Raw genomic sequence first — 12,986 nt, forward strand, 5'->3', positions numbered from 1 at the left:
CAGGCTCGGCCCCCATTAGGGGGCGTGCAGGAGGCAGCTTATCAGTGATTCTCATCATTGATGTTTCTATCTCTCCCTGTTGCTTCCTCTCTGAAATCAATAAAAAATTACATATATATATATATTTAAAGCCTCCATTTTAGGATAACACTTTTACAGTCATGGCTACCTAATCTCTTCACTTTTACAGTTTTCAGCTCCTGGAAAGCCTTCCTGAAACGTGCTTCCTAACCATCTCTCCCTATTTAGAAGGCCACTGTGGAACCTGCATCTGTCTAATCCTCCCCCATGTTTAATGGTTGAGAGTTTGATTTCCTGTCAGATTTTCCCAGTTCAAATTCCAGCTCTTCCACTTACTAATGTGTGCCCTTGGTGAAATTTACTCAACCTCTTCTATTCCATTTCCTCATTTGTAAAATGGAAATAATGCCAACTTCATGGGGTGCTTGTGAGAATTAAGGTGACATAGGTAAAATGCTTGAACTCAGTCCCTGGCATACACTTAAGCACTCAGTATTGGCTCTTATCTACTATATGAACTAACTACAATTAACTGACGATTGTAATATTGCTTTCCTGTTTCTCAGCTTTATTGCTCTATTTTATTTGATATTGAAGGATGAAAGACAAATGCTTACCATCACCTAGAATTGGGTTTTGGCCTTTAACAGAATCTGAGACATAGCTATGTTATTAGCTTTGGAAGCTGGCCTATAAATTACTGCTCTAATTTATATTTTTCATTAAAAGCTCAGCTTGCCTCTTCTTCTATAGCCATCTTCTCTGGCCCTGAAACCCTAGTGTTTAGCCATAAAAAAAATTTTTTTTAAATGAAGGGGTCATAATTCTCTCCACTCCCTACAAAGTGTTGATTAATGGAATTAATGATAAGAAGGTACAAAATATATTCTTACCTTTAACAAAATAAAAGCAAAGGCCTGGCTTTATTTCTCACCTTTGAAATACAAATCAGGGGAATATTATAATGAGGGGTAGTATATTTCGTTATGCATGTGTAGAACTTTACCAAAAAAAAAAAAATTGGTTTGGGTGTCAGGAAATCTGGATCCTAGATCCTTCAACAAGATGCTGTGACCCCTAATTGACCCTGTGCACATTTGATTTGTGCCTTGCAGGGTTGAGTAAAGCTCCTAGAATCATATCTGATTCCCAGAACCGTCCCCAAAATGATAGGTATTACATAGTAGCTCACTAAAAATGTAGCCCATTAGGATAACGAAAATGGGTTAAATGCAGCACTGAGAAGGAGCAACCACATCTTTGTACCTCCCATCGAGAGAAAGGCATAGAAATAGAGTCGCCTGCGGCAAAGACTACATCTCCCGTCGAGCTTTGCGGCGTGGCCAGTTCGCCTTACCCAGCGTCGCTCCCTTCACGTCTTTCCGGCGGAGGTCCCGGATGTAGATGGGCACCCTCCGTTCAGTAGGCGTGGCCTTTAGAGGGCTCCGAGACCTGGGACTCTCTTATTGGTTGTGCATTGGAGGGTGGGCGTTGGCCTAGGAGCGCGGCATTCAGGCGACAGCCAATTAGAAGCCTGTCTGGACTTTGGCGGGAGGCCGGAAAGCTACAACTGTGCACATTTGGCGCGAATGTGTCTGGACTTGGCTGCTGCCGGTTTGTCCTGGAGCTTGAAAGAATCCCTGAAGCCTTGCGCGAGAGAGGAGAGAAGGATCCGGTACCGAGGTGACGCAGCCCTGTGGGGTGGAGAGGAGAGGATGGCCCCGGGGCGCCTGGGGTCAGAGAAGTAGGGGCGCTGAGTGACAAGGCCCGAGGGCGCCGGTGATGCCCGAGGTGAAGTGAGCGGAGCAGAGCCCAGATCGCGGGAGATAGGTCGGGGAAGGGAAGGGAAGGGAAGGGAAGGGAGGTGTGCGCTGTCGGAGCAGCCTGGCTGGCAGCTGTGCGTAGGTGATGCAGCGGGAGATGTTCCGGGTGGGGTTGCGAGCTGTGCGGAGTGGAGACTGAGTGCTGAGTGAGGCCTGGGGGTGGCGTGGGGCGAGGCTGGAAGGCTGGAAGGGGCTGGGGTGAGGGGATTAGGAGTGCGATCGGGACCATCAGGATACACTTCTCGCATCGCTCAAGCGGGTAAGAACGTGGAGCCAGAGTGCCTGGTTCGCTGTGCCTTCGGGCCCCTGAGCTCTGTTTTCTCGTCTTCAAGGTCATTTTAATAATAGTACCTTCCTCTGAGGCAGTTGGTTGTGAAACTCAGATGAGGCGATACCTGAACTGCTCCGAACAGCTTCGTACTCAGAGTTGGCAGACAAGTTTCTGCTCTTATTGCATCGATTGGGGTGGGAAGCAGAGCTGGGCGCTCCAATATCGTGATCATTGACTTAGGCAATAAATGCCGACCGTCGGCATGAATTCCGTGAGGTCTTTCCCTTCGGTGTTACGTGTTGACTGGCTCTCCCGTTCTCTTTTCCGTGCCCAGCTGTGCGGCCATCATGCCTCAGACCCGATCCCAGTCGCAGGCCACCATCGGTTTTCCAAAAAAGAAGCCGTCTCGGACCGTGGATAAAGCTAAAAGCTGCAGTGACACCAAACTGGAGCTGACCAAGGTCCAGGCCACACCCCGGACTCCCTGTGCAAAAAGCCTGCCCCTCAGTCCCAGGAAACGTCTGGGTAAGCCACCCCTTCTGAGCCCTTTGCGCCCCGCAGCTCTCGACCTCCCTTTACTCGGTAATAAGAATGCCTAGTCCTTGGAGGCCGGCAAGTTCTGTTAAGGCCACTCCATTCACTCTGGGGTTTTTTCAAGACGATGGCTGAGTTCTCGCTGAATTTCAGAGTTAAGATCACTTTCTGCAGTATTTAATAGGCCTGATCTTCTGTGTCTTCATTGAACTCAGTGCTGTTGGTTATTTTAAACGACCTTGCATGCATAGCCCATGGACACAGACAATAGTGGGGTGAGGGCTAGGGGTGGGGCCGGGAGGGGGCTGGGTGGACGTGGGAATGGGGGGGAAATGGGGGACATCTGTAATACTGTCAACAATAAAAAATAAACTTTTTAAAACAGTGACCATGCAGTTAACTGTACTGTATAGTATTTTTGAAACTTGCCTTAATGGCGGTGAAATTAAGAGACACGGGTGATGCTCTTTGTTTTAGAAAGGTCCTTGGTAATCCTTTCTTGTTTTAGAGTGTTTGTTTTTAATGAGGGGTGGTTGGGTAGTAGTATCTGGAGACATTTTTGGTTGTTGACACTGAGCTGTGCTTCTGGCATAACGGATAAAGACCAGGGCTGCTGCTAAATATTCTACCGTAAACAGAGGACACGCCCAAGGATTATTTGGTCTAATATATTAGTGGTGCCAACACTGAGAAACCCTGTTTTAGAACCATCTTAGAATTTCATCCCACTCAAACCCATTTGGTTTCTACCCAACAATAGTGAGACTCAGTGTTGCCATCTGGTGGCCAGTATTTGCTTCTAAATCTAAAATGAGAGGCGTTTTATTTTGGTGGCTTTGGCTGAGGTAGGAATTCACCTCTTTCTGGGGGAGGCAGGGATCTTTGCAAGTCCTTTTACGAATCACTGCCGCGAACGACCATGCTTTGATTTTCATGTGTTTCAGGTGATGACAATCAATGCAACACTCCCTGTTTATCACCCTGTTCTCCACCAAAGCTGGGCAGGAAAGAGAATGGTCCCCCTCACTCACACACCCCGAGGGGACGCAAATTGGTCTTTGACAATCAGCTGCCAGTTAAGTCTCCAGGCAAAAGAAGACAAGCCAGAGTTCACCAAAACAAAATATGTGCCTCTGTTCAAAAAGGTCCAGAGGTCACAACAAGTTCCGAGCAGAGATGTCCACTGGAGAAAGAATCCGCCTGTGTGAGGCTGTTTAAGCAAGAAGGTTCGTCCTCTCACAGCAGCTGTGAGTGCAGCCTTTCAACAAGGCTGGCAAGTCCAGATGAAACCCATTGGGTCTTCTCAGCCGCCTCTCTTGTATCTAATTGTCCTTTCGTGTCTGGCACAGGCACTTGCTACCAGCAAGCAAAGCTGGTCCTGAATACAGCTGTCCCAGATCGGCTGCCTGCCAGGGAAAAGGAGATGGATGTCATCAGGAATTTCCTGAGGGAGCACATCTGTGGGAAAAAAGCTGGAAGTCTTTATCTTTCTGGTGCTCCTGGAACTGGAAAAACTGCCTGCTTAAGCCGAATTCTGCAAGACCTCAAGGTGCTTTGAGAGTCTGAATTATGATGCTTTTGCTAAAATGGCACTTCGTTGTTAAGGGTTAAGAAAAAGTAGAAGTCTTAGGTGACATTTCCCCCCAAAAAGACGTTTTCAATTTCATTGTCTGAATCTTTCCAAATGAAAGGAGAGCTTACTCTTTCGTATGCTGTTGACTCCTCAGACACTTCAGGTTCCATCAAATCTTTATCCAAGGCTAAAATTACTCCTATGTTTGCATTTTTCTAGAAGGAGCTGAAAAGTTTTAAAACTATCATGCTGAATTGCATGTCCTTGAGGAGGGCTCAGGCTGTATTCCCAGCAATTGCTCAGGAAATTTGTCAGGAAGGAGTATCCAGGCCAGCTGGGAAGGACATGATGAAGAAACTGGAAAACCATTTTACTGCAGAGAAGGGCCCCATGGTGTAAGTATTGCTCTGCCGCGTGCTGCCCTCTAAAAATCTGCAGGGTCTCTCACCCACAAACTCACATTCTAATCTCTTGAATTTATTGGTTTGTTCATAAAAAGACATCCTATGTAATAAAAGCCTAATATGCTAAGTGTCCAACCGTTTGTTCAACCAGTGATTATGATGCACACTGCCCACCGGGGCAGACGCTCCAACTGGTAGGTTAGCTTGCCAATAGGGACTGGGTGAGACGGGCCAACACACCCTGGAGCCCTCCCATGGTCCCTCCCTGGCCCCGATCGTGCACCGGCGGGGTCCCTCGGCCTGGCCTGCGCCCTCTCACAATCCGGGACCCCTCGAGGGATGCCGGAGAGCCAGTTTCAGCCTGATCTGCACAGGCCAGCCCACGGACCCCATCAGTGCACCAGGCCTCTAGTTTCCCTATATTTGCTCTATGAGTGGTAGTTACATAAGCTTAAAGGGAAAGAAGAAAGGAAAATGACACCTAATTTTAAATTGGAAAAATGTTTTTAAACTAAGTGCTTGAAAAACCTATAATGGTACTTTTTCATGATGGTGGAGGGGGCATCATTTGTAACAGTGACTGGAGACAGGACAAATTATGATCTTCAAACTGATCTCTGCTGTAGGAATGTGACCTAGAGTCAGCCCAGATCACACAGATTGGAGAGTTAAGAAAGTGAACACGGGTACTAACTGTTTCTCTTTCCATGTAGTGTGTTGGTGTTGGACGAGATGGATCAGCTGGACAGCAAAGGGCAGGATGTATTGTACACACTGTTTGAATGGCCCTGGCTAAGCAATTCTCGATTGGTGCTGATTGGTTAGTGCCCAGTTACTGTTACATGGTCACTCTAAAGAATTCTTTTTTAATCTCTTTAGTTTATTTATCACCTATTACTTTATTTTAAACCAGCTTTCTTATCAAAATAAGAACATTACTCTAAAATAATAGTAATTTTAATCTAAGGAAGATCAGTTTGTTAAGTCTGAATAGAAATGACATAATACTGCATTTCAGAGACACCCAGTGTTGATTTTTGGAGTATCTGATTCTGCTTATCGGTGAACAATCCTAATATACATCTTACCTAATGAGTTTTGGGCGGGGACGAGGGGGCAGCAAGTGGGAAGCAACAATTGGAATGCTGGATTACAACTAGAAATTTTATTCAGCTTTCAGATGGTTTATTTTTCCTTGTAGGATGATTTGATGGTTAGTGTTATTTATCTCTTCCACAGGCATTGCTAATACCTTGGATCTCACAGACAGAATTCTGCCTAGGCTTCAAGCTAGAGAAAAATGCAAGCCACAGCTTTTGAACTTCCCACCTTATACCAGAAATCAGATAGCCACTATCTTGCAGGATCGACTTAATCAGGTGGGGGACAAACATTGTACCAAACTGTGTGTTCCTTGGATCACCTGTGCTGGAAAAATCTAACAGGAGCTCTAAATATTTTGTTTGGGTGGCATTACTAACCATGGAGTTCCTATGGGCCATAGGGAGAACATTTTTATAAGAATTTTCACCCATGGCTCCATTTATTGGGTGCCTCCGTGTTGAAATAAAAATAAGAGAGGAATCACTCAAATGCTTCTTCAATTAGACCTTTCAAAATAGGGTCTATGTGAAAACGTTCTCTTTGGAAAATGACCAAATCGGTTTTATTTTATTTTAGTTTTGCTAATTTAAGGTCTGATTACTTTCTTTTTTCCATTTATGGACATATATGCCAGTCTCATAAGTAAATCTCCATTTACTTACGAGCAGAAAAGGCATCTCTTAGACCCTACCGGGTGGCCAATCAAACTTAGACTTCAGTGTGAAAATATTTGTGCCTGGGATCTAAATTACAAAGTGGGGCACTCATAGTTCAAACTGTCACCTTCTGTGTCTTGTCCAAAGGTATCCAGAGATCAGATCCTGGACAGTGCTGCGATTCAGTTCTGTGCCCGAAAAGTCTCTGCTGTTTCTGGAGACGTTCGCAAAGCACTAGATGTTTGCAGGTGAGTTATGGCTCTGTTGGCTGCTTTTATTAAAAAAAAGAAATGCTGTTTAATTGTCTCGTGTAACTCAAGTGAATGTGGCTTAAGAGGCTCCGTTCTGCCACTTTTTTATGCTCCGAAAAGAGGACTTGTTTCTCAGTGGGGAGTTCTGCATTTCCACCGTGTTAATGTCTGAAACATTATCAGTCCATTACCTACAGAGGGAGGAACAAATGAGATGTTGCTGGCACTCCCTGTGGTGATTATAGATTGGTTAATTACATTTGTATTAAAAAAAGACTCCAGTTTACTTTTCCATTAGCTGGTCTCAAGCAGGTTTATTTATGGACCTGAACCATCTTTGCCTTTAGACATTTTTTCCCTCCCTTTGCTTTTTTTGTGTGAGCACCCCTTCCTTCAGTCGGTGGTCCCCACAGTTGTACTCCAGACCTCTCTCCCTTCCCATCCCCCTGTCCCTCCTGCTGGGGAAAGCCTCTGTGCTGACTGATGAAATTTCTTCCTTCCCAGTAGGGGCACTGGGCCCATTAAAATGATACTTGCTGTGCTGGCCTGCTGGTCCAACCCCCCCCCTACTGCCATACAGAAGATCCAGGTCTGGCTTCTGGCTTCCTGTGGGCAAAGTAGTTCGGAGAGAGCAGGAGAGAGCAGTAGGAGAGTAAGCTCTGCCTACTGCTAGATGGCAGGATCCTGGCTGGGTCTGAAAGTTTCCCCTAGTCAGCAAACTGCTCGGGGAAAGACCAGCTCCGAGCAATAGTCCTGGAGGCTGGTGCGGTGTGGCCTACACAGATGGCAGTATCGAAAACGGAGGACTGCCCTTTCGGGTGTGGTGTGGATGGGTGGTCCCGGCTGTCTTTAGTCCACTGCCCACACTGTATTCTCTCTCCTACCCATGACGTTTTCTCCTCATCGGCTCAATGTGTGATGGCCTACTTGGCGTCTCTAAGAGGAAACCGTGTGGTGTTGACGTTCTCGGATTGCCTGGTCTATGATTTATTTCAGGACAACTAAGTCTCCTTTAGCTGAGACATAGCCTCGTTTTGTCTGGGGGCTTGAAAATTATAAAACATGTTTTCTGTTAATATGTCTGTTTTCGAGCTTCGTGGTTTGGTGTGGTGTTTGGTTTGGCTCAGCCTAAATTAATTTTAGAAATATTTTTTTATAGGAGAGCTATTGAAATTGTAGAGTCGGATGTCAAAAGCCAGACTATCCTCAAACCACTGTCTGAATGTAAGTAGTTTATCTCCTTCCCATCTTCCTTTGTAATAGAAGCTTAACTTTTTTTTTTTTTTGAAGCTTGCTTCCCTTTTCTGAGGAAAGAGCTAGAAAGGTGTAATGAACATGGTTAAATCTACACCCATTTTTATGTGTGTGACTGTGTGTCAGCTTTATTTCAGGCTTGCCTGCAGTACTAAATTTCGTGCATTACTGGAAATGAGTTATCCACAGTGTTACATAAATGGTTGGGACAGAGTAAATTTTCTTTCCAAGCTCTAGGAATGGAAACTGTAAACAGTAAGGCTGGCTCAGCTTCTCTCTGGGTGCTGAAATTGTGTGCAGTTTAGGTCTCCGTATAGGTAAAAGCAGAGCCTGGTAAATAAGAGGCAGACAGTGAGAGAATTGAGTTCAACTTGGGATCTCTCAGGCCTTTAAACAAGTCTAGGAGGATGGAGGTATAAAGATGATATTGCTGCAGTAAACAGCAGGCTATTACAAAAATGGAAAAATTAATTTTCCTTTTCCTTAGCGGTGGCAGATATAAAATAGCCATGAACGACATATCTTGGCGGTGTTTAATATCCAGGGTTAATCTTTAGAAGCGGAACACCCTGATTTGATTGTTTCTTCCTTCATTCCTGCACTGGTTGAAAGTTATTAAAATTGTTTCTAGCACTGTAGTTCCACAGAGAACACTTGCTATTTTTCATCACCGTGTTGAAAGAAAATTAATAAAAATACTTCAGAAGTAGCCAAACTAAGTGCTTAGGATTGTCCCCCTTTTTTTTCCTCACTACCAAAAGTGTCGGCGACCCCTGTTAGCACTGCCGGCACACACAGAGCTAGAATAGGTTATAAGTTCCTGGTGTAAATTGTTAGACTAATCTAATGACTTCTGGTATATGTGATTACCTCTTAATGGCTCTAGAAAGCTATAGGAAGACTTCAGCTATATACAGGGTGCGGCAAAAATAGGTTTACAGTTGTTCACATGGAAAAATAATACAGCCCTAGCCAAGTGGCTTGGTTGGAACGTTGTTCCAATATGCCAAGGTTGCAGGCTTGATGCCTGGTCAGGGCACATACAAGAAGCAACCAGTACCTGGCCGGTGTGGCTCAGTGGTTTAGTGCTGACCCATGAACCAGGAGGTCCCAGTTCGATTCCTGGTCAGGGCACATGCCCAGGTTGCAGACTTGATCCCCAGTAGGGGGCATGCAGGAGGCAGCCGATCAATGTTTCTCTCTCATCATTGATATTTCTATTTCTCTCCCTCTTCTCTGAAATCAACAAAAACATTTAAAAAAGAAAAGAATCAACAAATGAATGCATAAATAAGTGGAACAACAAATTGATGTTTTTCTCTGTCTCCTTTTCCCTCTCCCTTCTCTCTCTAAAAATCAATAAAAAAAGATACAATAATTAATAAAAAATATACAAGAATAAGTGCTGTTTTGCGTACTCACAACTGTAAACCTACTTTTGCCCCACCCTATATACTAGTAAGACACTTTCTAATAAGTAGCACTAACTGAGCTTTTTTGACCCATCGTGGGTTCCCCAGCATTGAAGATGCTCAAACAAAAGCTGGCTAGATGACCACTTGTGGGCATTGTTTTAGAGGGCTCAGCCACGGGGTAAGGGAGCAAAACCAGGCCTCAAAATTCTTTCAGCCTCCCGATTCTGCTACTTGATCAGTGATCTCCAGTTTCTCCACTCCTGTCCGTCCTCTGCAACATCCCGTTTGTTGTAATGAAATAGAAGCAAATGGTTGTGGGACAACTGCACATGATCTCAGGAAGTAACTGTAGGCAAAGGTTGTTACAGAGCAAATCCCTCCCGTCTTGCAATTCATGCATCTCCAGACAATGAGGCCATAATCCCGTGCAGCTTGTTGGCTGTTTCCCAACCTCCGGCCTCTGAGATGGTGCTATCTGCTAAGATAGCCAATGACCTTTTCTCAAGTGTAGAGATCAGCGTGGGCAAGTGAACCAAACCCCAAAGGTCATTTGTGGAGGCTCTCGGAGACTCACATAGGATTGACTGTACTGCCCACATTTAGCCACTTGTTTGAGTCAACATATTAGGTAATTTTTCCAACTTTTTTCTTAATAACTGGGCATCTTTGCTTCAAGGTTCTGTTTGTCTTTACCTTTGAGATATTAGGAACCCCCAAGCAGGAGACAGTAGTTCTTTGTCTGGTCTTTATTCTTTTATGAGGTGGGTTTTTGTCTCTCTGAGATTACATTGTGTTCTACAGGGCAAAATAGCTCACCATTCTGCCCAGAAAAAGGATCAGCCTCCGTTGAAGTTACCCACGTTCCCCTGGTCTCTTGGTGAGGACAGCACTGTCTCTCATCCTTTCGTTTCCAGTTACAGAGCTGGAACCTCTGCTTTGCCACGACAGGACTGCACTTGAATCTTCTTCAGCTAAAACTTAGTCTCATCTGTCGCAATACACACAATTTTAAAAATCTAATTAAGCTCGATGTATGTGTTTATAGGTAAGTCATCCTCTGAGTCGCTGGTTCCGAAGCGGGTTGGCCTTCGTCACATATCCCAAGTCATTTCGGAAGTTGATGGAGACAGGATGACTTTGATCCAAGAAGGAGCACACGATTCCTTCCCCCTTCAGCAGAAGATCTTGGTCTGCTCTCTGCTGCTCTTGACCAGGCAGTTGAAAACCAAAGAGGTCACTCTGGGGAAGGTTAGTTGGGAATGTCGGCAGATGGAGCTGGGGGAGAGGTGAGAATCTGCTTTGCAGAGCAGATATTTTCCAAAAGGCCTATCACGCTCCAGCTGATAGGAATTAAAAATGGATTTTTAACCGTAAGAATAAACACCGGAACCATGTAAGAGGCAGCTGACTTTATTTCCCTTGGGTTGTGGTTGAGAATTGACCATTAATCTTCTCCCCTTCCATTTCTGCCTCTCAACGAAATATAGAGCCCTTTCCTGCATGACAGTAGAGGGTTTTGGCAATATCTACAGGATGCCCGTTCAAGGGTCCTATTGAAAAGAGGGAGGACTGGGTACCGAGAGAACTTTTGTTTGCAAACCCAGACTCACATTCTTTCGAAGATTATAAATAGGTTACAAGAGATAGGACTTCTGAACAACATTTGTTCCTCCCTTATTTCCTCCCAGTTATACGAAGCCTACGGTAACGTCTGTCGCAAACAGCAGGTGGCAGCTGCGGACCAGTCAGAGTGTTTGTCGCTCTCAGAGCTCTTGGAGGCCAGGGGCATTTTAGAATTAAAGAAAAACAAGGAAACCCGCCTCACAAAGGTACAGCCCACTGCTTCTTTGTGGCATTCCCTTTAATTGTCCTGTTGTGGAGAACTTGTGTTTTGCTAGAGTAAAGAGTTTAAAATGACCGTAATTAGATACACAACTTGTTTCTTGTTAGGTAGAGTTTAAGACCTGTGAGGATGGGACTGGGGCATGAGTGAGATTTTTTTGTGTGGGGGCCCTTACAAAAGCAGCGTTTAACGTGCTTTCCTCTTGTGAGAAGGGTTTAACATGGTAGACCTTTATGTACTACACACTTAGCTTTTGTGAGTTCTCCACTGTGAAAAGCTTTTTTCTCTTTTTTCCAGGTGTCTTTGAAGATTGAAGAGAAGGAAGTAGAGCATGCTCTGAAAGACAGAACTTTAATTGGAAATATCTTAGCTACTGGATTGCCTTAAAATCTTTTATTTTTCATACTACCCACCTGAAAGTATCCAGTGTTATCTAGAACGTTATAAAGTCTTCGTGTTAGTACTTTAATATATTCAGGTCTGAAAACAGTACTCTTTTTACTTGAAAATGATCAATTTTAATTTATAGATTCAAGAATGTTTACACAGAATATAACATCTTTGGGTTTTATTATTTTGGGGGGAGTGTTATTTTTATGCATTAAAAATGAGGGTCTTATTACTTTTATGCATTAAAAATTACCAAGTAGATCCTTTTAAATTATATTTACTACCTTAATAAGCTTGCAAGGATATAGATTTATGTTGTGGAATGTGCGTATATTTACCTCTTTGTTCCCTCAAACATTGGTGTATTTGAAAGAACTTTGGTACTCAAATCAGAAGAATGAAAAAGGGTGATCCAGCAAAATAAGCAAGTCCTCGTGGAGATGTGGAGGACACTTCGTGATCAAAGGATTTCTTTCTTTTTGGAGTTTCCTGTGTTTGCGTTGCAGATACTTCCACATTGTGGCATTTTAAAGACTCACTTGAGTTTCTTAGGCACTCCCCAGGGAGTGGGGGTAGTAAGCAGAATGTAACTCTACAGATTGTGAATATATTTATTTTCAAGTTTCGTTCTTTGTCTTTGTAAGCAATCACATTTCCAGAGAACTCAAGCTTTCGTTGTGGAAATTCCTCCCTAAACTGTCCCAATAGTCTTGTCGCACTCAGATGAAGCTGCTTGTCTCAAGATGCCTTCGTTTGGGGTTGGATTTTTATTTAAACCTCATTTTTCTAGTCTTGTTATCAGCGGTTCTCAACCTGTGGGTCGAGACCCTTTGGGGGTCGAACGACCTTTCACAGGGGTCGCCTAAGACCATCGGAAAATACATAATTACAGTGGTTCTCAACCTTCCTAATGCCGCGACCCTTTAATACAATTCCTCATGTTGTGGTGACCCCCAACCATAAAATTATTTTCGTTGCTACTTCATAACTAATTTTGCTACTGTTATGAATTGTAATGTAAATATCTGATATGCAGGATGTATTTTCATTGTTACAAATTGAACATAATTAAAGCATAGTGATTAATCACAAAAACAATATGTAATTATAGATGTGTTTTCCGATGGTCTTAGGCGACCCCTGTGAAAGGGTCGTTCGACCTCCAAAGGGGTCGCAGCCCACAGGTTGAGAACCGCTGTGTTGGATAAATTAGTTCATATGGTTACTCGAGACTCCTCTTTTCTGGGTTTGTTTTCTGGTGGCATAAAATGGCAGTTTGAGATGGGAACACCAGAGGGCACCATTACAGCACTGACTGCCTTGACAGTGCAGGCATGGGGCTGCCGTTTTGAGAAAGGGGGAGACGTAAGTTTGATTCATTTGGGAGATGGCTGTAGTTTTATAACTCGAGCAAATCCTTGGAATGCAAACCATATGTGATGTGGAT

At 44.1% G+C, this 12,986-nt stretch overlaps 1 protein-coding gene across 1 annotated transcript; it reads left to right on the top strand.

The window, feature by feature from the left end:
* The first annotated feature begins 1,616 nt into the window (after positions 1–1,616).
* Positions 1,617–12,494, top strand: CDC6 (cell division cycle 6). Its single transcript, XM_070393312.1, has 12 exons — positions 1,617–1,704; positions 2,450–2,640; positions 3,594–3,875; positions 3,999–4,198; positions 4,442–4,617; positions 5,340–5,446; positions 5,866–6,005; positions 6,534–6,634; positions 7,797–7,861; positions 10,352–10,554; positions 10,995–11,135; positions 11,447–12,494. The coding sequence occupies exons 2-12, from the start codon at positions 2,463–2,465 to the stop codon at positions 11,534–11,536; spliced, it is 1,683 nt and encodes a 560-aa protein (XP_070249413.1). The 5' UTR covers positions 1,617–1,704; positions 2,450–2,462; the 3' UTR covers positions 11,537–12,494.
* The last annotated feature ends 492 nt before the right edge of the window (positions 12,495–12,986 follow it).

Source organism: Myotis yumanensis, unplaced genomic scaffold (genome assembly GCF_028538775.1).
Source record: "Myotis yumanensis isolate MYYU_CA2020_CCGP unplaced genomic scaffold, mMyoYum1.0.hap1 SCAF_16, whole genome shotgun sequence".
Taxonomy (NCBI): Eukaryota; Metazoa; Chordata; class Mammalia; order Chiroptera; family Vespertilionidae; genus Myotis; species Myotis yumanensis.

Coding starts and splice junctions, on each gene's coding strand:
- CDC6 (XM_070393312.1), top strand. CDS start 2,463: ATGCCTCAGACCCGATCCCAGTCGCAGGCCACCATCGGTTTTCCAAAA. Junction 6,635..7,796: donor AAAGCACTAGATGTTTGCAG/GTGAGTTATGGC, acceptor ATTTTTTTATAG/GAGAGCTATTGAAATTGTAG. Junction 7,862..10,351: donor CCTCAAACCACTGTCTGAAT/GTAAGTAGTTTA, acceptor ATGTGTTTATAG/GTAAGTCATCCTCTGAGTCG.